We start from the raw sequence: 22,385 nt of genomic DNA on the forward strand, positions 1-22,385 counted from the left end.
CCAGTCTGGTGAATAGTTCCCTGATAAGTAACAGTCGGGGCCCAATATTTCTCAAACACAAGACAGAGCGGGTCCTTGCTGAGGGCCTGGATAAAATCTACCCTGCTGCCCACCCAGCTCCAGCCCCTGGTTCAGGCACATACCTACATACACCGTGTTGGCAATAATTATAGAAGTATACGGCTAATAGTTGTGCGAGCCTCTCAATTTCCAGTTTCTCTTAAACACTAACAGTGCTGAAAAGTTAGATGACCAACGCGGAGGCACGTTTATGGGGAGCGTCCGCTTTTTTTTTTTTTTTTTCTGACTGGACACTGCCTCTCGAGTTCAAAAACTGATCCTAAATATTTCTTGAACAGTGATTTTCTTCTCTCTCCCTCCCTATTTCAGGCATGGTCTATTTTTAGATCACCAGTTGAGAAAAGCACGCGGACCTGACAGCAAAGGTCGTAAATAGTTCGACACCAACAATTCATACCTTGCAAACGTATTTCTGCTGCTTTTGGTCATGTTTCAGCCGTGAGCCTGAAAGCATTTCATCTGGACGCTGTGACAGGCCGGCAAACTGTTAAAAGTGTGACGTGCTTTTTTTTTTTGTTAATCTCCCGTTTATCCCCACTGGCACCAGCTGCCTCCAAAAGACACCTAAGAGGTCCACCTATAAATAATTTCTCAGTAGAAATAAAGCTGTTCTGTGTTTCCCAAGAGCTTTGAATTTTGCTAAAATACTAAAAACCTTTGTTCTGTACTGGACACTTCTGATATAAATTTTCTTAACATAGCATTTCTATCATAGATTTCCTCAAGTATGTTTTTTGGAAGAAAAGTGGATTAAAAACCTCCTGCTGTATGAATAGGACTGCAATTAAAATGTTTTTTTTTTTATTTTCAGCAAACTAAAATAGAATCATATTGCTGGAAAGAGGTGAAATCCAATAAGCTCATTTTAGTCATGTTGAAAGGCGGGACGAGTTGGAGAAATAAACAATACCTAATTTTCTTGAGCGCTAGGAAATGAATGATGCTTTGCGGCCGGTAAGACGTGGAGCTTCTGTCCGTGATCTGCAGCTAGACCAGCTCTGTCCTAACCTGTTTGCCAGACAGGCCAAAATTACCAACAATACTACTGGGCTACAACAATCCCCCCTTTTTTTATTAAAATGTGCAACAATGTATTGTGCTTACTTTATTTTTACCTGCTCATGTAAAGTAAAAACTTGATAAATTAAACACCCATTTTTCCAAGAAGCAAACAATGTGATTTTTGTAGAAAAGGTACCAGTAGATCATTCTAGATCCAAATCATAATTCAGGTTTCGCATCCTTTTTTTCTTGATGTATATATTTTCTTTAATTCTCAGTAATAGTGATGGGATGTTGGTACCTGCTTCTGTATTTAGCCAGGTTTAATAAACCCATAAGCTAGATGCTGTTGGACCAATGTGAGGAAATACCAAGCTGAGGAAAAAATGAAAGCACATATAAGGGAACATTTCACGTTTGAATCCACAATGAAGAGATTTTACAAATAAGAAAACTGTACTGCTTGCATTACAACTCCTATTTTTTTAGTTATCTGTGCAATTTGCGCGTCTTAATGTCACTGAGACAAGTAAGGTTGTTTAGGATGACTACAGTAAATCTGTGTCTGTGTATTTGAAAAGATTACTCACTTCCAACTCCATTCTGCTTCTCAGAAGTATGAAGAAATGATTTTCCTTAGAGAGGTAACGCTCTTAAATACACTCCTTTATGATGTCATTATTTATTCAAATATATTTTTATTTAATTAACCAAGATTTGGTTGACTACAACTTAGTCATGACTAAACATGACTAAATTGTGACTAAAAACGGAATAGGATTTTATTAAACTTGACTAAAATAAATTACCATGTGCTGTTAAATTAGCTGATTTTTCGTCTCTGAAGATGAACCGCCTGAGACGTACAAAATGTGCCCTGCTGAGCTCGAAACATATTTCAACCTTCCTTCCCCGCCTGGATGCCTTCCCGAAGGCCTCCTCGACCGCTAAGCCATCAAGACAAAACCATTTCTCTTTCGGTCGGGGGATATATGGCTGGAAAGATGAGAAGCTCAGACAGAAAAAACGAGAGTGTACCTCAGCGTCGCAGCTTGATCCAGAGGTGTTTTTTTTTCTCACCGCTAATCCATTTCTGGCGCATACTCTGTTACTATTTTTTAGGTATGCATCTTACCGATGTTGACAGATTGATTCAGGATAAATCCCTCCACCGGTCACTGATTGCAGACAAGTGGCTCATAGAGACATTTGTACACAGCGGAGAAACTGTCCCTCCTCCTGCCAATTGAGCATTTCTGAGCAGCATTGTACATGAATCAACTTTGCATACATACATCTGCGTCCACCTGTTCTGTCCATCACGGGCCGGACAGCTGCGGGGTCTGCTTGGCGTCAGTCTACCAGCGAGCGACATCCATCACGGACGCTACCCAACTGGTCCGCAAGTGAACACATGCATTCACGTCTATCACCAGCTGTGCCCGGTGTCTGCTGTAAATAATATACGCAGTGTGCACCATTCTCCCACAGCCACACTTATCTCATTCTTCCATTACTGCTTTGTGCTACGTTGGATGTAGGGACACTTTGCCACGGTGTCTGTTTAAATTGCGGAGCAGCTAATTAGTTTGGATTTATATTTCAAGCTCTGTAACTTTGAGCGACTGTCTAGACGTTATGGGGTGAGACATCATGGTTGGATAAAGTTATACAAGCGTGGTTGGCAGGCGTGGCGTCCAATCCGAGCACAGCGGAGGCAGTGTCCGGAGACAAGGTGTCAGGGCGTTAACAGCCTGTTGTGGATGCACCTGATTTACCAGGACATGAATAAAAAGTGTTTTTTGGAAATAGAAAGCACCTCACTCTCCCTCTTTAGCTGCTTTTAATAATGGAGGCCTATTTCTATTTCTTCAACTTTACTTCTTGTTTTTTTTTTCTTTTTTAGGAGAGGAAATATTTAACCATAAATTAATTATTGGTCAAGTTACAGCCACGTCACCGAGGCTCATAAGGGTTTCTAATAATTTGCCTCAAGATGTTTAAAGGTGCTCAGTTTAAGAATGGATATATGAGTACATCTTGTCTTACCAGGTCTTCACATATTTGAAGTGTTTGGAGAAAATGACCTTGTTTTTCCATAATTCAGCTCCTAGAAAAATGCCCTCATATTTTTATTTCAAGGAATACCTTGATATCCATAATAGGGGCTGTAGGATTTTGCCAAAAATCAAAATTGCGATTTATTTCAACCAATATTACGATTGCAAATTAATTTTGACTTTCCTCTGCATTAACCACAAACAACCAAAATGGCCTATGAATAAATATGTTTGTAAGCAAGGACTATTTTAAACAAGAAATGTAACTGTTTTTTTAATCAGAATCTCATTATTCAGTAGTACAGCTTTTTGAGTTGGACATCGATCCTTGTTGAACATAAAGTGCAGCCAACAAACAAGTCTATGTATTAAATAGTTTGACCAGTACTTAATGCTGTGGTGAGACTCCTGAAAGTTTCTGGTAAAAAAAGTATTGATTATATAAACTGTAAAACAAGTAGTAGAATTAGATTATCTCACTGCTGCAGCTCTCTTCCCTTCCATGTGGAGGCAAACCCACTTCAACCATATAACCCACACCTAAAGGCGCCGTCTGATCCAGTGATTGTTACATAGCCAAAAATTGCAGACCTGTGCCATTTTGAAATGTTTTATTTTTTTTTAATTGCGATTATTTTACAAATGTGATTAATTTTCCAGCCCTAATCCCGAAGAGGTCATTCTAAACTCAAATGTGTCCCAAGTTCTGAGCCGGAACGATGAGGCTATATAATCAGCTCTCCATCAACCTGTTAAAGTGTAACTCACCCCAATGTAAAATCATAACCACGGCCCTGAGAAAATTTTGAGAAATCGCCGGTGAGATACACTTTAACAGTGGATATTGTTTTCTTCTGTTGAAATGCTGTCTTGTTTTTGCTAAGTGAATTACTGAACCAACATCTCCAATTCAGTCTGGTCTGTCCAAATGAGTTTGTTCCACAAGTCTTGAGGTTTGGTCTGTTGCAGCTTTACAAACCAAAGCCTAACCTGCTTAACCTGCTATGCTCTTTTAGGAATAAAGAGTCTTTCTCCTGGACAAGCTGTATTTTATCAGTACGTACCCACCTATACTGTTATAAACTGTTTAGGGGCGACGGTGGCACAGAGGTTAGGGAGTTCGTCCTGCAACTGGCGGGTTGCCAGTTCGATCCCCCACTCTGACTGTCTCTGTCGTTGTGTCCTCGGGCAAGACACTTCACCCGCATTGCCTGCTGGTGGTGGACAGAGGGCCCGATGCCACCGGTGCATGGGAACTAGAATCTCACAATTTTCAGTTTGACGGACCGTGACCTATAGCAGGCCAGTTGGACACTCAAAATTCTCACATTTTTTCTGATCAGTGAACACAACATACCTGAGCTTTAACACGAGATGCTAACAACAATATTCTGTGGTGTGGAAGCACTTACGGCTGGAAAAGGACTAGAAAATTGATACTTTTAGTGTCAGTGAGCCGTATAAAAATAAAAATGAAAGAGGAAACAATTTAAAAGGAAACTGTTTCTTACAGTCATGTCAGCTGTTCTTCTAGTTGACTTTCCCGGTGGGCTATGACATCAAAGCTGCCCTGTTTAATTTATGTTTTTTACTCTGCTACCTGCGTCTGGTGTTCCTATACAATAGAAACTTTATTGTTCCAACAGGCAAATGTTGCTCAGTGAGTGAACATGTCACCGGCCATCAGAACTTGATGAACTCATTATTGGCACGTTGAAGCTTTTTACGACCAGAGATCAGAAATCGCCGGCAGAGCTCAGCTGGTCATTGCGTCTCTACAGCTGGGGCCTGATGCGTCTGAGATAAAGGTGTTAGATGTGGGGGTTAGGGTCTGCACATGTGAGCGTGTTTTCTGTTGTACTCCTTGGCTTCACTGACTGTTTATGCTTGGTGACGGAATGAGGGAGAAAAGACAAGGAGTGGGGCGTCAAACAGGGCTACTTGTGCAGTTCAGTGAGGATGGAGGATTTGAACTTTGCTGATAAATGAATAAAAATAAATTGCTATCTTTTATACTAAAAACTGCAGTAGCTGGGGTCACAAGTCTCTGCTACTAATGTCCTTTAGGTTGGAAGAAAAAAAGTCCTAGAAAGGTGTACCCCTGTAAATATCCTGAGGGTCATTTTGTTTGTTTCTGCCGCCGCTCACCAGTCTTTTCTTCTTCATCACTAATGCCCTTTCATAACGACCTTTTCCTGCCCTGCTCTATCGGGTCAGTGGAAAAAGTGTAATCACAATTATTTTGCTTATCAGCTGCTTAACATGGTTACTCGTTGAGCCTAAACTAGCGTTGCACCCATCATAATGGAAGAGCCGATATGTTGTGCACTGGCAAAGCAGAATGCGGCAAGGAGTTAGATCGGGTAGTGCCGTGGATCAGTTGTTAGACTGTTGCATTGCAGCTAGAAGGTCCAGAGTTTGAATCCCAGGCTGGGCTTTTTTGCATTTTCTCCCAATTGATGCATGAGCTCTCCCAACCTTTCACTTACAGTCCAAAAATATTACTGTTTGGTTAATTGGTCTCTATAGATACTGTAGCCTTAAGGTGTGAGTCTGCGTGTGGTGTGCGTCCCTGTGAAGGACTGCCGACTTATGGATGCAAATTAGTCCTTCTCTTTCTTTTTCTGGGAAAATAAAGGTTAAAAAATGAATACAAATTTTTTTTTTCAATCAAATTGTTTTTGTGATCCTTTGTGGCAAGAAATAAAATACGAATCTGAATGATGAAGCCCTAATCCCTTGATGTCCTCATTTCCTTTCTATCCAGATTTCTATCCTTTGTGGGTGGGAGTGTGGACCAAATAGGCAGTGCAGGTTTGAAACACTGTGTGGAGAGCAAGGTTAACACAAGTTGTATCGAAGAGCTGGCCAAGAAAGTGGACACCACCCCTGAGACCCTCAAACTCATCATAGATGGCCTGACGCAGCCACCTGGCTTTGACATACGACAAAGTAAGACTTTTTTTTGCTCACAGCGACACAACTCTCTCTCACACGCACACATATATATGTTTATATCAGGTTAGGTTCATGTGAATACATATTTGTTTAAACTTTTTTGTTTTATTCCACGGCACACAATAAATGTTTTCATTCCTAACTTTAACAAAGTAAGCTGGACTCTCTCCCAGCTGTTTTTCCCCTTGCTGCTTAAAATCCTGTGCAGAAGCCTCAGCTCTGGGCACAAAAACCTCTATGTTGGATCACACAAAAGTTGATTGTCACTTTTCTGCAATCTCGCAGTCAGAGTAGCTTCTCGTCGTCTCTCATCTTTCTGTCGTAATGTCTTTTACAGCTCCCCGCCGGCTAAGAGAAAATCAAAGCGGTATTTGTCCTCCTTTGTGAATGTTTTGCTAGTTATAACACACACTGACTGACTTTTCTAGCCTGGACTATAATAGCCATGTCTTGGCGGCGTAACTTGATCGGCTCTGACAGTGCTGCGGCTTCCTTCTCTGCAACCCAACAGTCCAGTCTGTGTCTTTCTGACAGCGTGTGATGGGTCCAGCAGACTCTGCTGCTGGACCAAGTGGCCAGCAAGCACAAATGCAGTAAAAGCTGTTTTTCTGCTTAATCTCAGGCTTTTGAGTTCAGGCACACATAAACACAACCTTAGTTTTAGTTTTGCTATTATTCAATAAAAGCATTCATATTTACAAGTTATTTTTGAGGCATCTATGTTGACAAATAAATACAATCACTTCAGCTTTAGTCATTGCAACACACAACTGATATGATTTCAAAGAATAAATATAGGAAAAAACCCATAAATAATAGTAATATGTCATGTGGTATTATAGAACCGATTTATATTGCAAATATCACTTTTTTTATTCTTGGATTTGAGCTGGAAGAGTATTTTTTCCATCCCTTTATTCTTTTTTCTTTTTACAGTTTCATGTAACCCAGAGAAAGTCCAGCCCGTACAGCCACTTAGCGTTGGCCAACTCTTCCTAAAATTACGGAACGCAACTCCAAGGTTCACTCTGGGGTTGGCCCTATTCGGTTGCAGTACACTTTGCTTGGCCTCCTAGCCAGAGCTCAGCTGAATAAACAGATGGGCCGAAGCTACCGCATAAAATCAGGGGTTTGAGAGAGAATAATTGTACCGGCTATTTCCTGGATCGCAAGCCTTCCTTGTTTGTGTTAATGGCACCGAAAGGAAAACAGATCCTATGAGCAAGCCCAGTGGAAAGTATGGATGGACAGAAGACTGAGAAATGTGGAAGGGTTGTACGAAGACACAAGTGTCAGGTTACCCCTGGTATTGTGTGGTATTGTTGTCATTTCTTCCCATCTTATTATTTTTCCATATTCCCTCTTCCCACCCCCACACAGTCTGACTGCATTTATTTGGCCTTATACCCTACAAGTGTGTCAACTTTCGTGTATCCTCTGATTTGAGCTCTTTCTTTGGCAGATTTTGGGCAGGCGGACTTTAAACGGGGCATCGTGTCGATGAGCGATCTGCGGGTCGGTGCCGTGCTGACAGGCCGAGTGGACAACACAGCTCTGTTCGGAGCGTTTGTCGACATTGGCGTTGGCCGCTCTGGCCTTATCCACAAGAGCAACATCACCCTGGACAAGCTACCCGTCAGCCAACGCCGCCGCAGCCTGGCTCTGGGCCCTGGGGAGCGGGTTGAGGTCAGAGTCCTCAACGTCGACATTCAGCGGGGACGGATTGGGCTGGACCTGATTAGGGTCCTCCAGTAGATTTGGTGATTCCTTTAAAGAATATTCCACACTTGGGACTGGGCCTGTCACGTGAAGTTAGACATAGGAGACAAATTACCTCCAGATGTTTACAGAAATGTTGGATACAAACTGATTAGCTGCTTATGAGCAGAGCAAATATATTTGCTTTAACAGGAAATCTGCCTTATTTATGGGAAATGTTAGTTGTTTTACAACTGAAACACATTTCAGTGTCTGTCAGTGTCAGCCTTGAGATCCTACAGACCCAAACAATTTTCAGATTTAAAGACTTAAAATGTTCACGTCGCTTTTTCATTTGAAACAATTTAAGCAAAATGGTTGGTAATCTAGATGACAGAGGAAATTCATAACTAGCACTTTAACTGTGATGCTAATAGCTTTGTGCTTCAACTGAATTGTCTTGTCTTTATAAAATAAGATGTTTTGAGTATTTTTTATTAGTATTCACTAACTCACAGATAGCTGTAAAGCGTGGACTCTTGTTTTTTTGTCTTGTACTATTCTTAATAATTAGGCAATAAATGTTTTTGTTTACCCCATGTTGTCTGTTTCTAAACTTGCTCACCATGCTATGTTAATGAGGTTTAAACAGTTTTGTCATATGGAGTTGTGTGATAATCTTAACATTACTGTGTCAGTCAGAAGCTTCGATACACTCATCATGGCCATCAATAAAATATACACATAGGGCATTTAAACTACCAACAGTTTCCCCTCTTACATCCCCCAGCTTCACTTCTTTCTCTCCCCTGTCCCTCTCAGACACCACCAAACTTCTCATAAACATGAAATTCTCATCTTGACCCCATTCCGTCTCCCCTCCTTAAAACCTGTTTTCTCACCCTAGTCCTTCTAATAACTCATATCATAAACACTTCACTTATCACCGGTTCCGTCCCATCCCCACTGAAACTTGCCACCATTACAACCCTCCTGAAAAAAACTGGCCTCAATCGTGATCACCTTGACATCTTCAGACCCATATAAAAACCCTGGAATGCTCAATCATCTTCCAACCCAACCAACATCTTCACACCGCTCAGCTGTTTGAAACTTTTCAATCTGGATTCTGCATCCACCACAGCACAGAAACTGCCCTCACCAATGGCCTCCTCGTTGCTGACTCTGGTTCCATATCCATCCTTCTCCTTGACCTATCCGCCTCATTTGATACAATAGACCACACCATCCTTCTCCACCGTCTTCAGTCCATCTGCATCTCCGGTACAGCTCTCCTTTGGGTCACATCTTACCTCTCCAACCGTTACCTTTTTGTTTCCATTAACAATGTTGCGTCCCATACCTTCCTTGTCACTCATGGTGTTCCCCAAGGTTTGTTGTTGGGCCCCCTTCTCTTCATTATTTACACGTTACCCCTTGGACAGATAATTCGCCATCACGGACTCCATTTCATCTGAGGGCAACAGCTTAGGACAGATGATGGAAACTTGGATGGATGTGGGTGCTTTAGCAGGAATATTTTCCCAAAACTACATTTTTAATGGACAAACCAGGCTTCTAAAAGGGTCACAATGTGAACTGTATTTTAAAAGGCCACACAGAAGCTCCAAACAGGATCTCAGGTTCTCAAAACAAAGGCTTTCCTTGGCAAAATGTTCTGTAATCAAAACTCTTAAAGTTTTCCCCCAAAAGCAAGTTTTTTTTTTCATCAAAATGACCAAACTGATCAGGTGACTAAATGTGTCCATTCACTCATATCACACATCAGCTCAAAACTCTAAGTTCTGCTCTCAGTAACAGCTATTCTCACTGATTTAGTGCTGTGAGCATTTAGAGTTCATACTTTACATAAATGAATGAACAGAGACTGTTGATGTTTTCACTGCCCGAAACATAACATCAAGTATGTAGACAAAGTATTTGTACAAAAATATAGAGTTTGCATTGTATTCATTGACTTTATTGGCTTTATACTGTACTTTTTTCACACAAGTCTTTGGTTACAGTCTTTGGCTGTAAACCTGCAGTGGTGTATACTTTAAATTATAGAAGGTGAACTGTATAAAATAACCATTACAGTACAGCAAACTGTACCAAACACAATGAGCTTTATTTTTTATGCTGACATCTTCAGTACTATCAGTGGGAGCACTGGTAGCAAAAATGAAAATATATATGTTGTGATTACAAAATGGACAATACAAAATTAATTAACAGCTGTAAATACAGTTATATACTGTAAGTGTTCTTGAAAATCTGGCCAAAGATTGCACTGGATATCTTCTCTTACAATGCATGATGGGAAAAACCTTCTTTAGTGACAAATCCAGGTTTGACAGTTATCATGTGTTTTTTTTGCTTGAAAAAGATGTCCAAAAATCCACTCTGGTCTTATTTCTTTCTACTCAGGCCTTCCTCTTCTTCTCATAAACATGAACGTGGTTCACTTCTTGCGACTCTCAGCCATGTTCAAAGTATACAGTGAGAGCAGCGGAGCTACAATGAACGGCTAACCGCTAACCTAGCCACTAAGCTAACCAGATACATAAACACTAGAAGTGCGCATATGCAGCCAGCAAGCAGAAACTAACAAGGGAAGAGCATGGACACTGCCGTTACGTGAGCGTGTCAGAATGATCGGCATGTGGGACAATCAATAAATAAGGCGATTCCCCAGGAACTCGAGGGACAGATGAGGGTAAGTATAAAACGTCTATGAGTGAGAGCAAGATTAAAACTTTGACAAATCCATGCCCTTCGGACCGCACGCAGAGATTGGTTAGAGTTTTTACAAGCCTGCAGCTCCCATAGAGAACAACTTTTTTAACCTCCTTTTTGTGAATACATAATGTATTGACTACTTTCAGGTAGGGCTGGATGATAATTCAATCCACGCCCCCTTCCTGTCAACCCACTTTCATAAAAAGCAAGCCACTAGAGCTGCGAAAAAGCCCAAGAAAAAAACAACAACAATATATATCGATCGATAGATGTACAGCGAAAAAAGAAAAAAAGGGTCAATAAAAAGTTCTAAAGAATAACAGTTTTTCTTCTAAATTCTAGCGTAATATGGAGGTTGATACTACAGTCATTACATCCTCCCAACCAATCACAAACGAAGACCCAGGAACCAAGCTCCACTCCCTTCAAAGAGTTTAGAGAGCATGCAATATTTTTGAGTTTGAATTCAGTGTTTGTGTGTCTAAAAAACAGTCGCTAAGCAACAGCATAAAATGGCTAAGGCTGCATATAAAATATATGTTTTGAAGTTGTTGATAATTATCAATATCAATAAATATGATTTCTATTTTATCGATAAGGTTTTTTTCTATACTATTCCCACTTTCAGGATGGAAGGATAATTTTAGCCAGTATAAAAAGTGTTTCTGAACGGGATTACCAACTATAGCTTTAACCAAAGATTAGTAAGAATGTTTATCCATATTTTAGCATGCATGTTTATTTTTGAGCCTTTGTGAATGTGTCTAACCATGTTTTTGTTTCTCAAATCAATTGAGCCTGCTTCTTTGGAGGATAATCTCAACCGGGAAAAAGAACTGTTCAAAAATAATACGAGCTTCATCATCATGAAGAGGGTAGATAAACTTATGATGTGCACTTTATTCTCCTCGATATCAAACAGCATTGAAAGGGAGAAAATCAAAGTGTTATGTAGCAAAAAAGTGCATGTAGTCCATGTTTTGATTACAGAAAACAGACAAATGTGTAAAGATAAAATGGGTGGGGGCATTTGGTTTTGATTGGGTGGGTGGAGACATGCATCGTAGAAAAAGATACTGTTTCCCTCTCTCTGAGTGTAGCAAAGCCTGAAGGCTTTATAGGCAACATCCCAGACACAATTATCCTATGATACACAAACGCCCTAATCAGCTGCTTCAAAATTAATCCCAGACTCCCCATCCACATGATCTAATTTCTTTGTTTTTATGAAACTGGGGTAAAAAAAAAGAGCAGAAAATATGATTCTGGAAAAGCCTCAGGTCTTATTTGCCAAACATTACACTGGATGCTGAGTACCTCACTGTTTATGCTCATATTCATCCTTTGGGCAAACAAATTGAATATATTTGAGATGCACAAACACAAAGAAATGTCTGGTTACAATTATTGTTGACAGTTTTTAAGTTAAAATCTGAGGAAGCTTATATGTCATTTTATAAACTGCTTCAAAACTTTTTGGTCCAATCAATGAGGCTTTGTTTTCTTTCACTTGATAATACCTCTCCTTGTCTTTCTGTTTATATATATATATATATATATATATATATATATATATATATATATATATATATATATATATATATATATATATATATATATGATTTTCCCCCTTTTTTTCTTGCCAGACACTTCCAGCATTCTTGTTTTGGGGAATCGTGTGTGTTTGTCCAAGTAGACACAGCTTCCCCCCAGCATCATTCCTGCTTCCTCCCTCTACCAAACGTGAGCCAACAGATGGGACAGGCAATCTGGTAGCCAGCTACTGCTGCCCCTTGGCGTTTTGTCAAACACTTTTCAGTAATGAGCCAGGGATAAAAAAACAGACTAACTGCAGGAGGAGTTTTGTGTCTCTGTTATCTGCTGCTGTTGTAGCTTGAGCTCAGGTGGGCTCTAAAATTTTAGAAACATTGGAAGAAATTGATGGTGAGCAAAACAATATTGAATTCTACCCTTTGACCCCTTGTGAAGGATGCTGGACGTTTGTGAATTTTAGGTTATTAAAAGTCAGTCTAATCCAGAGAAACATCCTGAGCTCCAGTTCAGGGCTCCCAGCTGTCTTTTCTGTTAAGTTCCAGCAAAATGGAGGCATGAGTGGAAACAAAAGCATCTTACCTTTTTATACAGAGAGAAACCTTCCCACAGCTGGTGACTCCATCTTGCCAAGCCAACAGGCAGTGGAGAAAATAGCTTACCCTCTTGATCCGGCATCTCTCGGAGTCGGACCACTTCTTAAAGCAATAAAAGGTAAATCTTATTAAAATATTGACCTTTTAATGAAAACAGGAAAAACATTTTTTACAAATTGATTGCATGAACATAATTTTGGTGACAAGTTAGTGGTAGTCCTGTGGACATGAAATACAATGGAAACAAATGATAGATTTGCAAAATGAGGACAAATTACACATCTAACATGTTTAAACCACCAGAGTGAGCTTCAAGACACCAGATGGTGGCCAACGAGTCTTTTTTTTAACAGATGTTTTAATCCTCCTAAATAAGTAAAAGGCACAGGTACAGTACAGGAGTACAGGAAACTAAAGTATTGACAGTGCTGGTTATTGCTGGCACAACTTTGACGTAGTTTTATAATAAAGGAAAACAGGGTGTCTGGAAGCCTGGTAAATAAGCCAGAGGATATTGTTATTGCTGTCAATAGACCTTCTAAACTCTGCAGGGGACAAAAGTGTCTCTGTTAGCACTCATATTGGCTCTGTGGAGTAAATCTACTGTTTAAATCAGTCTTAAGTGTATACATATTGTTTTAGCCTATGGTCCAACTTTACATCTGATCTTCTGATGCAGCTGCTTCCCACTGGGAGATTGTGTGGACGGATTTGTTATTCCGCTACTGTAAAACACAACTTTTACTGATATGACTTTGCTTAGTGTGATGCATTTTAATGGGTCTTTCATTACAGCAAAATGTTTTTCTCCCATGACTCGTATAATTAAATTCTGAACTCTAAAATGGATATGTTAAAAAAAACATTAAATAAAAAAACAGTAAATACAAATGTAGTGTGATTTCCATGTCAGATGTGTCATATTCCATAAGTTAGACTATAATCAAAAAGTCAGTTTGTTTCATTACTCACAGACTGATGTTTTAAAGCCCTTATTCCTGTTAATAACAATGATGGCTTGCATACATATAATGAAAACACAACATTTAAGATTAGAATATTACATCAAACTGATAAACTGTTTGAATACAGACATGTGAACTTAAAGAAAAGTATGTTTAATACTTGCTTAAAGGTTATTCATTTTGAAAAGTACTTTTAATCTAACAAATGGGCCTCATTGGAACCAATATTTTAACTTATTGAATATGACTACTTCCTACAATGTAGGGCTAGCCACAATTATTGGTAAATAACTGCAAAATACCTTAAACGGAATATCATCTGCTGCAGTAGCAACAATAACCTCACAATGGAGCAATGCAACATTTAATTAAGATACAGTTTTTTTATACATGTGATTGAAATTGACAAAAAAACCTGCTCTCTAAACTTGCTGATATAGTCAGAGTAACAAATACAGAGATTCAAACAGCACGAATGTGATAAATAAGGCTTCATGAGGACCTGAGTTTACCTACTCACCAAAAACAACATCTAAATAAAATCTTTAACACTCTCTGTTAGGAAACTGCAGCAAAGAGCTGAATTTCTGTCTATCCCTGCAATTTATTTAAACCCATCTTTACCTGGAGGGCGCCACACATAAACATATCTAGTTATGCAGTATAGGCTGAATGTGTAAAGAGGGACCCCCCCCCAAATATGAAACCAAGTTTTTTTTTTTGTTGGACTTCTGTATAACTTGACTCCCTATCGATTCCCTAAATGCTTCTGCGCAACAAACAACAAAAGATAAAATATAAGAAAAATCCATGCAACTATTACAGTTGTTAATGCATATACTGTTGCCGGTAAAAACTACAAGATAGATATAATGAGAAAATCAAAACTAGTATGCCCTGCATCATTGATTAAAGCACTGAAAACTTTAGTCAAATTTTAGATAACACACCCCCCCCCCCCCCCCCCCAAAAAAAAACAAAAAAAAAAACATACTACTTATTTTCAAGTGTTAGGTGACATGGTGAAAAATTCCAGACAGCCAGTGGGGTGAGAAAGATTTTGGCTTTTGACATTGCAAGTGAAAAACAGGAGTAAAGCACAGACAGAGGTGTACAGGAGAGATGGATGAATGGAGTTTGGAGAAAGACGGATGGAATGAGACAGGAAATGAAAGGCTTTCTCCAGTTTCACTCCCTGTGACCTCATCAGTGTGATCATGGGTTTTATGAGCTCTCCCTCTCGACGCCCACACACCACCTCACACGTGCCAGGACACACACACACACACACACACACACACACACACACACACACGTTTCAGGCCCTATATTTCATTCCCTGGGATAGTGAAGCAAACAGTACGTGTTTTTGTCTCTGTCTGTTCACTTTCTCACCCTCTTTCTGTCAACCGTTCACATATTTTATCACACACTGATGCCCCCAAGAAGCTGATGCAGAAGGAGAGAGAGCAAAAAGTCTATATTATTTATTGAGTTTGCCCAGTCATGGGCTGTGTGACCCTTGTTGTGATCAGGAAAAACATTTACACATACCCTGCTGTGTCCAACTTACTGCTATAACCCATAATGCTTTGTGTGAATTGTGTGCTTGACCTCCAGACTAGTGTTCTAACATGTAAACAAATGTTTTCATACAGAGCCGGTATGGATGAAAACATGGCAATATCAACTTTGGCACTGGTAGCACAGACGCATTTTAGCACCTTTTCCATTGAAAGCTGTGTTTCCATCTGCTTGGGGCCATTTATGTAAAACAACCCGATGACGTATGGGACATTGTGATGAAAAACTGCAGTGCCACTCCGGGTCAGCGGGTGGCGGCAAAAAGACAGTGGTCAAACAGGCAGAGATGTTTTCCATATCCTGCCACTCTTCCGGACTCTGGAGAAACAGGAGGGCAACTCGCAGCAGATGGTGTTACATCTCCTTAGCCTCTTTCTCACTATATTCCACTGCTGTTGGTATAAATAAATAAAAATAAATCCCAGCTTATTTCTGCCTGCGCAGAAAAGTGACACACAACTGAGTGTGATGACCTTTGATTCTGTGGTGGCATTAGTCATCTATGGTGTGGTCTGTTGGAGCAGCAGCTGATCTGTAGCTGAGAGGAAGGAGCTACTTTTGTAACTACAAAATGAACAAATGATAAGGTTAAAAAAAGTATCACAAATCTAAAATTTTGGGGAATTTAGATAAAGGAAAGTAAGTCAAAAACAGCAAATAGGCTTATATTGGATTTAAGCCTGTTTGCTGTTGCAATAACCCGGATAACTGAGAATTTGCACAGGCATAGGTCAAAAACACATTTCTTAATCACATTTTGAACTGCATAAGGAAAATAATCATTCTTACTGGCTTTATCTCAGAGAAGCCCCACAAATCCATTTTAAAGCTACATAGTACAAGTTTTGAAGTTATATATTATTTATTTCCCATACGTGCCTTTATTGCCATCCATTCTCCTCCTCTTATCCGGGGTCGGGTCGTGGGGGCAGCAGCTTCAGTAGGGAGGCCCAGACGTCCCTCTCCCAAGCCACTTGGGCCAGCTCCTCAGGAGGAATCCCAAGTCGTTCCCAGGCCAGCCGGGAGACATAGTCCCTCCAGCGTGTCCTGAGTCTTCTTCTGGGCCTCCTCCCGGTGGGACGTGCCCGGAACACCTCACCAGGGAGGCGTCCAGGAGGCATCCTGACCAGATGCCCGAGCCACCTCAACTGGCTCCTCTCGACGTGGAGGAGCAGCGGCTCTACTCTGAGTCCTCCCCAGATGACTGAGCTCCTCACCCTATCTCTAAGGGAGAGCCCAGACACTCATTTCAGCCGCTTGTATCCGGGATCTCGTTCGTTCGTCACGACCCAAAGCTCATGACCACAGATGAGGGTAGGAACGTAGATCGACCGGTAAATCGAGAGCTTCGCTTTTGGCTCAGCTCTCTCTTCACCACAACGGACCGGTACAGCGCCCGCCTCACAGCAGACGCCGCACCAATCCACCTGTCGATCTCCCGCTCCATCTTCCACTCATTCATGAACAAGACCCCAAAATACTTGAACTCCTCCACTAGGGGCAGCACATCCTCCCCGACTCGGAGAAGCCACATGACCATGGCTTCGAATTTGGAGAGACTGATCCTCATCCCGGCCGCTTCTCACACGCAAACAACTCCAGTGACAGCTGTAGATCATGATGTGATGAAGCCATTAGGACCACGTAATCCGTCAGCGACACAACATCCAGAGCCTTAAGGTACTTAGGGCGAATCTCATCCACCCCCGGGGCCTTGCCACCAAGGAGCTTTTTAACCACCTCGGTGAACTCAGGTTCTCCCATCTCTGGTGCCTTTATTGCCTAATGTGTAAAATCAGTTATCCTCTATTTACCGCAGTTGCCTATAGGCGGGATTAGTCACTTTACAAGACAGAGATTTGGGCCGAATCCTCTGGGTGTGCGCGTGGGTGTAACTCTCATTCACCTGGCTACTTTCACTCTCCATGGCATGCGATGCATTAGCGAGAGAACACAAGCTAACTTCAATATTTATAGCTTTCTTACCTCAGAAGACATCACGCCTCTAAACAAAAGACCTGTGCAGTCACAGTGGCAGATACTTTTCCTCTTCTCCCAAGCCAGTGTACAACGCTGGTGTCATTTCAACTTGCCACCAGAGGGGGCAGGCGTCTGCAAAAATCCTAGAACTTACGTTATGCTCCTTTAAGTAGACAAATGTGCAATGAGCAAACTTGCAGACAAATGCAGTCCATCCTATTATCGTCACAACAAACATTAGGAAGTGCCGATTTGACATGGATCCGCATTAGCATTAAAAAATGTGAGATGCTCCTAACTGCACTTATGTAACCCAGTAAATTTGATTTAAATCGCTTCATTCAGTCTTATTAGAATAAACAACAGAGGACAGTAGTCATTCTCTGCCCATTACTGTTTGATTTGGTTTTCCAAAAGGCAATGTTTAGGAGCATACTGCAAATACTACATGCTGCACAGGGGAAACCCCAAGCAGTTGTCTTACATCAGCATGTGTCGGTTCAAACCTTTAAAAGTGACAAAGTCTCTGAACTTTTAGATACCATAGAAAGCGGATTTTTCTGCAAACAACTGAAAAATAATTATTTAATCTCACTTAATATCCAAAATTACTATAAATGACAACATAACAATTTGGGTTACCAAGAGATGGACATTTGCCTATTCGGGTGCACAGTCAGCTCAGTCTTCCAAGTTTTTTGGTTCATACATCCCTTATGTGTACAAAGAACATCATTAGCATCCTCATACTTGCTTACTTTTTCGCAAAAGGGCCATTATTTTGTCACGCCTGGCCTGTTTAACTGATGGTCATAGGAAAGTGTTCAGCTACTTCTGCATCACTGGCATGCATTCATTTTGTGTTTTTAAACACTACACTCTGTGTCAGAATTTTTTTTCTTGGGTATAAAAAACCCCAAACTGTTTATGTTGAAAGAGGTGTTTAGTGGTAAAACATGGCCTTTAATCTTCATAAGTGTAGATGCAGGAAGTAATACTACAGCAATACCTGTGGCCTTCAGAGGGTAAAGTCGGTGAAAAAGAAAATAAAAAAAACTTACACTGTGCTACTTATGATTAGCTACCAAAACAAGCAGCTTTACTGTAACTTCCACTACCTTACCAGATGTTGCACCCACAATCAATTGCTAAAGGAACTATGCCAGGAAAAGTTGGAAAGTCTCAATATAGATTACAAAAATTTCAAACGGAAGTTGATGCTTCTGTTTTACGTTAAATCTCATGAACAGAATCTAATGATGCTTCAGGGAGGTTATAAGAAAGAGATGTTTTAAAATTTATGTAAACTTGCCAGAATGATCGAGAGTAAAGATGACAAAACATTTTGAGAAGGCCCTATAAATTCATGCAATATTAAAAGATATTCTGGATATAAAGTAGAAAAACACTCAACATAGTAGTAACCGTATGACAGAGGTATCGTTATTAATTTTTGTTGGTCTTGCAGATTTTAGATTTGGATTCAAATCTGGATGGTCTAAGGCAGGGGTCTTCAATCTGTGGCTCCAGAGCCAAAAGTGGCTCTTAATAACTTTAGCTACAAATGAATATGTTTATTATGGTATCTAATATGGTATCTCATATCTGTAATGATTATAATAAATAGGCTACAGGTTTTATTTTTTCGTGGAATAATTGCCTTTAACTCCCACAACAGAATGGTGCTAAAAGTACCAGTAATATTTCATCTTAGAACAATATTTCTTGTCATTAAGTTAGAAACTATGAATTTTTTAAACATCATTATCCACAAATACACATCCCATAAAAGAAAGCCATCCTCTTTTGTTAAAACCTCAAAATAGACATAAAAGGGTGTTTCTTTAAAAATGTCAACATATTTCCTATAGTAGATCATCTATCAGAAATGAGAACATATCATTTTTCATAAAGGTCAATGCCAGCTTGACGTGTGCAAGCACACACTAACGTGATTTCACGCACCTTTATCAAGATACACGAAACACACTTTGCTGTCTTATCGCAGTTTTAAATTGATCGTTTGTTGCTCTATTCATTAAATCTTTTCTGTGTTGGCTGTCTACTTTTCTTCTGTCCTCAATCATGGGAATGCAGGCAGCTCAGCAGGGTGGTGCACCAGTGGCCAAAATTGTCTTACCTTTATTAAATGTATATCTAAAATAGGTCTAGTTATAGGTGTATCTGTTTGTCAACAAACAAAAAGCAGACTTCTGTTTTTGTTGATTTACTTTTTAAAAACGAAACTTTTGTTTTTATAAGTTTGCAATGCACATGGCTATCAGAACCTGACAAAAAACACCACTTTTTAAAAGTTTTTCTTGTGAAACAGATCAGAGTTGCTAAACTTTTTTTTTCCTTTTTGAATTATTGACCACCAAGCATTTGCCTCTTTTTTTTTTTTTCTTTACAGTGAAACAAGATTTAGTCGACAAAATAAAAGGTGATAACAGAACTCCCTTCTATGTATGCAGCAGAAATACAATGCTCAGACAGTATTTTATTGGAATCTCAATAGTAGCCACCATAATCATTAATGGTTAATCATTAACTGGGCTGCTACTGTTTGAAGGATCTACTAACATCTAGTAACAGCTTATGTAAACCGCTGAGGGCAAGAAAGGGATTAGCCAGATTAGGCAGTTGTTTGTTTAGCTGCATGTCTCGGCAAACCATTACTAGAGGGGACGTAGTAGACCCGTCAGTGGCAGTAACACACATGGAGGTGGTTTCCTTAAAAACAGATTACACATGAGTTTAAGGCAGGAAAAGAAGCTCTTTCTCGACATGGATTAAGCCTAGTGTTTAAATCTTGAGGGTGTGGTGCACTTTAGAGAAATGACAGATAAGACATCCAGCTGAAAGGATTCAGAGGAACACACAGCATGTGTATCGAAGTGTCCAGGAACATTTGAGGGATATTTTCTGGTGAGATGTGCTTGTAGGTCTTTAAAATAAATGTAAATTGTCATGCACCTTTGTGTTATGTCTTAAAGAAAGCTGTATAAAAAGTGTTAAAGGGAAATAAAAAGTCAAATCTTTTTTCTAGAAATCAATTATTAAACTTATCACATATCTGTTGGCCTATAGGAAATTAAATTATTAAGTAACTCTTCATTGAAGTTTCTGAAATAACAATTAAAACTCCCCAGGCAGCTGCAGTACAGGTTCGCGCCATCATGTGAATTAGTTTTAAAAACTGGCTCGTTGTTGTATTTTAGCAAGGCTGACAAAGTCTGGTCCTGGGTTAGAGTTAGGGTCAGACAGGATCTGTGTCCCACACATGAACGTGTTGTGTTGTGAAAGGTATCAACAAAAAGAAACTGGTAAAATAGTGTTATTATCCACACGGAAATGAGGCCTGTACCTTCATGAATGGGAAGGCTATTCGGAGAGGAAGACGGCATTACTCCAAAAGCGACATTAATACAGGTTTACTAATGCACACAGGGCAAGAAACATTTGTCTAACTTTATCTGCTCATAAGTGCTAAAGCTGGATGCGTTTTGGTTTTTTCCTTCTAAATGGATTCTGAGTCCATCAGAATCCTAGATTTTAACAAAGTAATGCACATTTGATTATTTTCTTCTTTTATCTTTAGACAGACCAAGGTAATGTCGGAAAAGCACACTGAAAGACAAAAAAAAAAAAAAATTCTGGCCGGGGTATTTTTTCTCCAGTATAAGTCTTTTCACAGAAAAATATGTCAGTTGTGTTTTTTTTTTTTTGCTTTTTAGTAATTTATTGAAGGCTACTTCTCATATAAAGAATGGCTTGAGGTTAGTGAAAGAAAAAGAATGCCCTCCATCTCACTCACATGTGGATTCATTCCAGTGAAACCTAAGAATGTAATTAAACATAATGAAGATCTATGCAGAACTGTATAGCCTGTGAGGGCTGAAAAGAGGGACAGGAAGGGCCTAAACCAGTCAGCGAAGTAGAGGTGTAGATTTAGGAATTGTCTTGTTAGAGTGTGTGTGTGTCCACCTCTGCTGCCTGTGGAAAAACCCATTGGCTTAGTGTGGTTTCCTGGGAATACACTTCCTCTCTGCTCCATCTGTTCCACCAAACATCACCCAATCAATTGCTAACCTGATACTTTTGCCATTCGCCTAGCCAGCCAATTGCAGGAGCCGTCGGTGGTCATGTGATACTCCAGAGACAGTTGGCAGCCCATTTGTAATGTACAGTTAACTGTATAATGGTATTTCTGCTCCACTGGAAACCACCAGTTTGTGTGTGCGTCTGTGCTTTCATGTGTGGCTCTTGCATTCTTTGAGGGTTTGCTCTGAAAATCTTTTACAATTCACACTTTGCGCGGGAGTATTTTTTTAAATTGTTTTTTGGTACAGCTAAAGAATAGATTAGTGGAGCGATATACATTAAAACATTTCCGCAAACCTTCCTTTTATGTTCAACAACAATTCAGTGTATGCTAAAGTTTATTTTTATTTTTTTTATCATTTGGGTCATTTCGCATATTTACCTACATTTTGCTTAATATGTGCCAACAGCTGTATGAGTGGGTCTTCATTCTAATTAAATAGGAAAGAGGCTGAATTATTGCCTCTGTCTTAAACGTGGTTGCAAAAATCTTCTAAATGTGTTATTAACAGAGTTATTGTGGAGTTGGAGTTTCCTGCAGCTGATAAACTGAAACTTGAAAAACGTCACATTGTTTGCTAGTGTATCCTTGATTAGAAATGTACAGGGTTAAACCCACAATTTTTAATTCCCCTGACAGATTATGGTTTAAAGTTAACTGTTAGTTTCACCAGCATGTTTCTGCTCACTGGAAGTAATATTAATGTTTTGAAGCCGTAGTCCCAACCTGAATCTGACAGAGAATCTGTGGAGGCAGTTAAAGGCGACGTGATACGAGCCAGGAGAGGAGCAGCAGGCAGGATCAGACGGACCAGGAACCTGCAGGCAGTGGCAGAGCGGAACCAGAGGTGATGGCAGGGTCTGACCAGAACAGACAATACAGGCCAGAAACACCAGAACGGGCAGAGCAAGCAGCCGAAACTCACGGGGAACAAGGCAGACGTCGTGCAGCGCGCTGACTTTTGAAGCGCACATCAGTGAGGGCTGAACATGAACAGCGGAATAGACTCCTGCTGGCTGAGCAAACAGGGACAGGTAGAAACACAGCAGCAGTGCACATGAGG

At 40.1% G+C, this 22,385-nt stretch overlaps 1 protein-coding gene across 2 annotated transcripts in view; it reads left to right on the top strand.

The window, feature by feature from the left end:
* srbd1 (S1 RNA binding domain 1) overlaps positions 1-8,398 on the top strand; it is a 74,295-nt gene extending 65,897 nt beyond the window's left edge. Inside the window, exons 20-21 of one of the 2 annotated variants that reach the window (XM_012865012.3) lie at positions 5,911-6,095; positions 7,564-8,398. In XM_012865012.3, the coding sequence (XP_012720466.2) occupies positions 5,911-6,095; positions 7,564-7,856 (478 nt within the window). In that variant the 3' untranslated portion in view covers positions 7,857-8,398. The remainder of the gene's footprint in view (positions 1-5,910; positions 6,096-7,563) is intronic. The other variant, XM_012865013.3, reaches the window with a different exon arrangement.
* The last annotated feature ends 13,987 nt before the right edge of the window (positions 8,399-22,385 follow it).

This window comes from Fundulus heteroclitus, chromosome 22 (assembly GCF_011125445.2).
Source record: "Fundulus heteroclitus isolate FHET01 chromosome 22, MU-UCD_Fhet_4.1, whole genome shotgun sequence".
NCBI lineage: Eukaryota > Metazoa > Chordata > Actinopteri > Cyprinodontiformes > Fundulidae > Fundulus > Fundulus heteroclitus.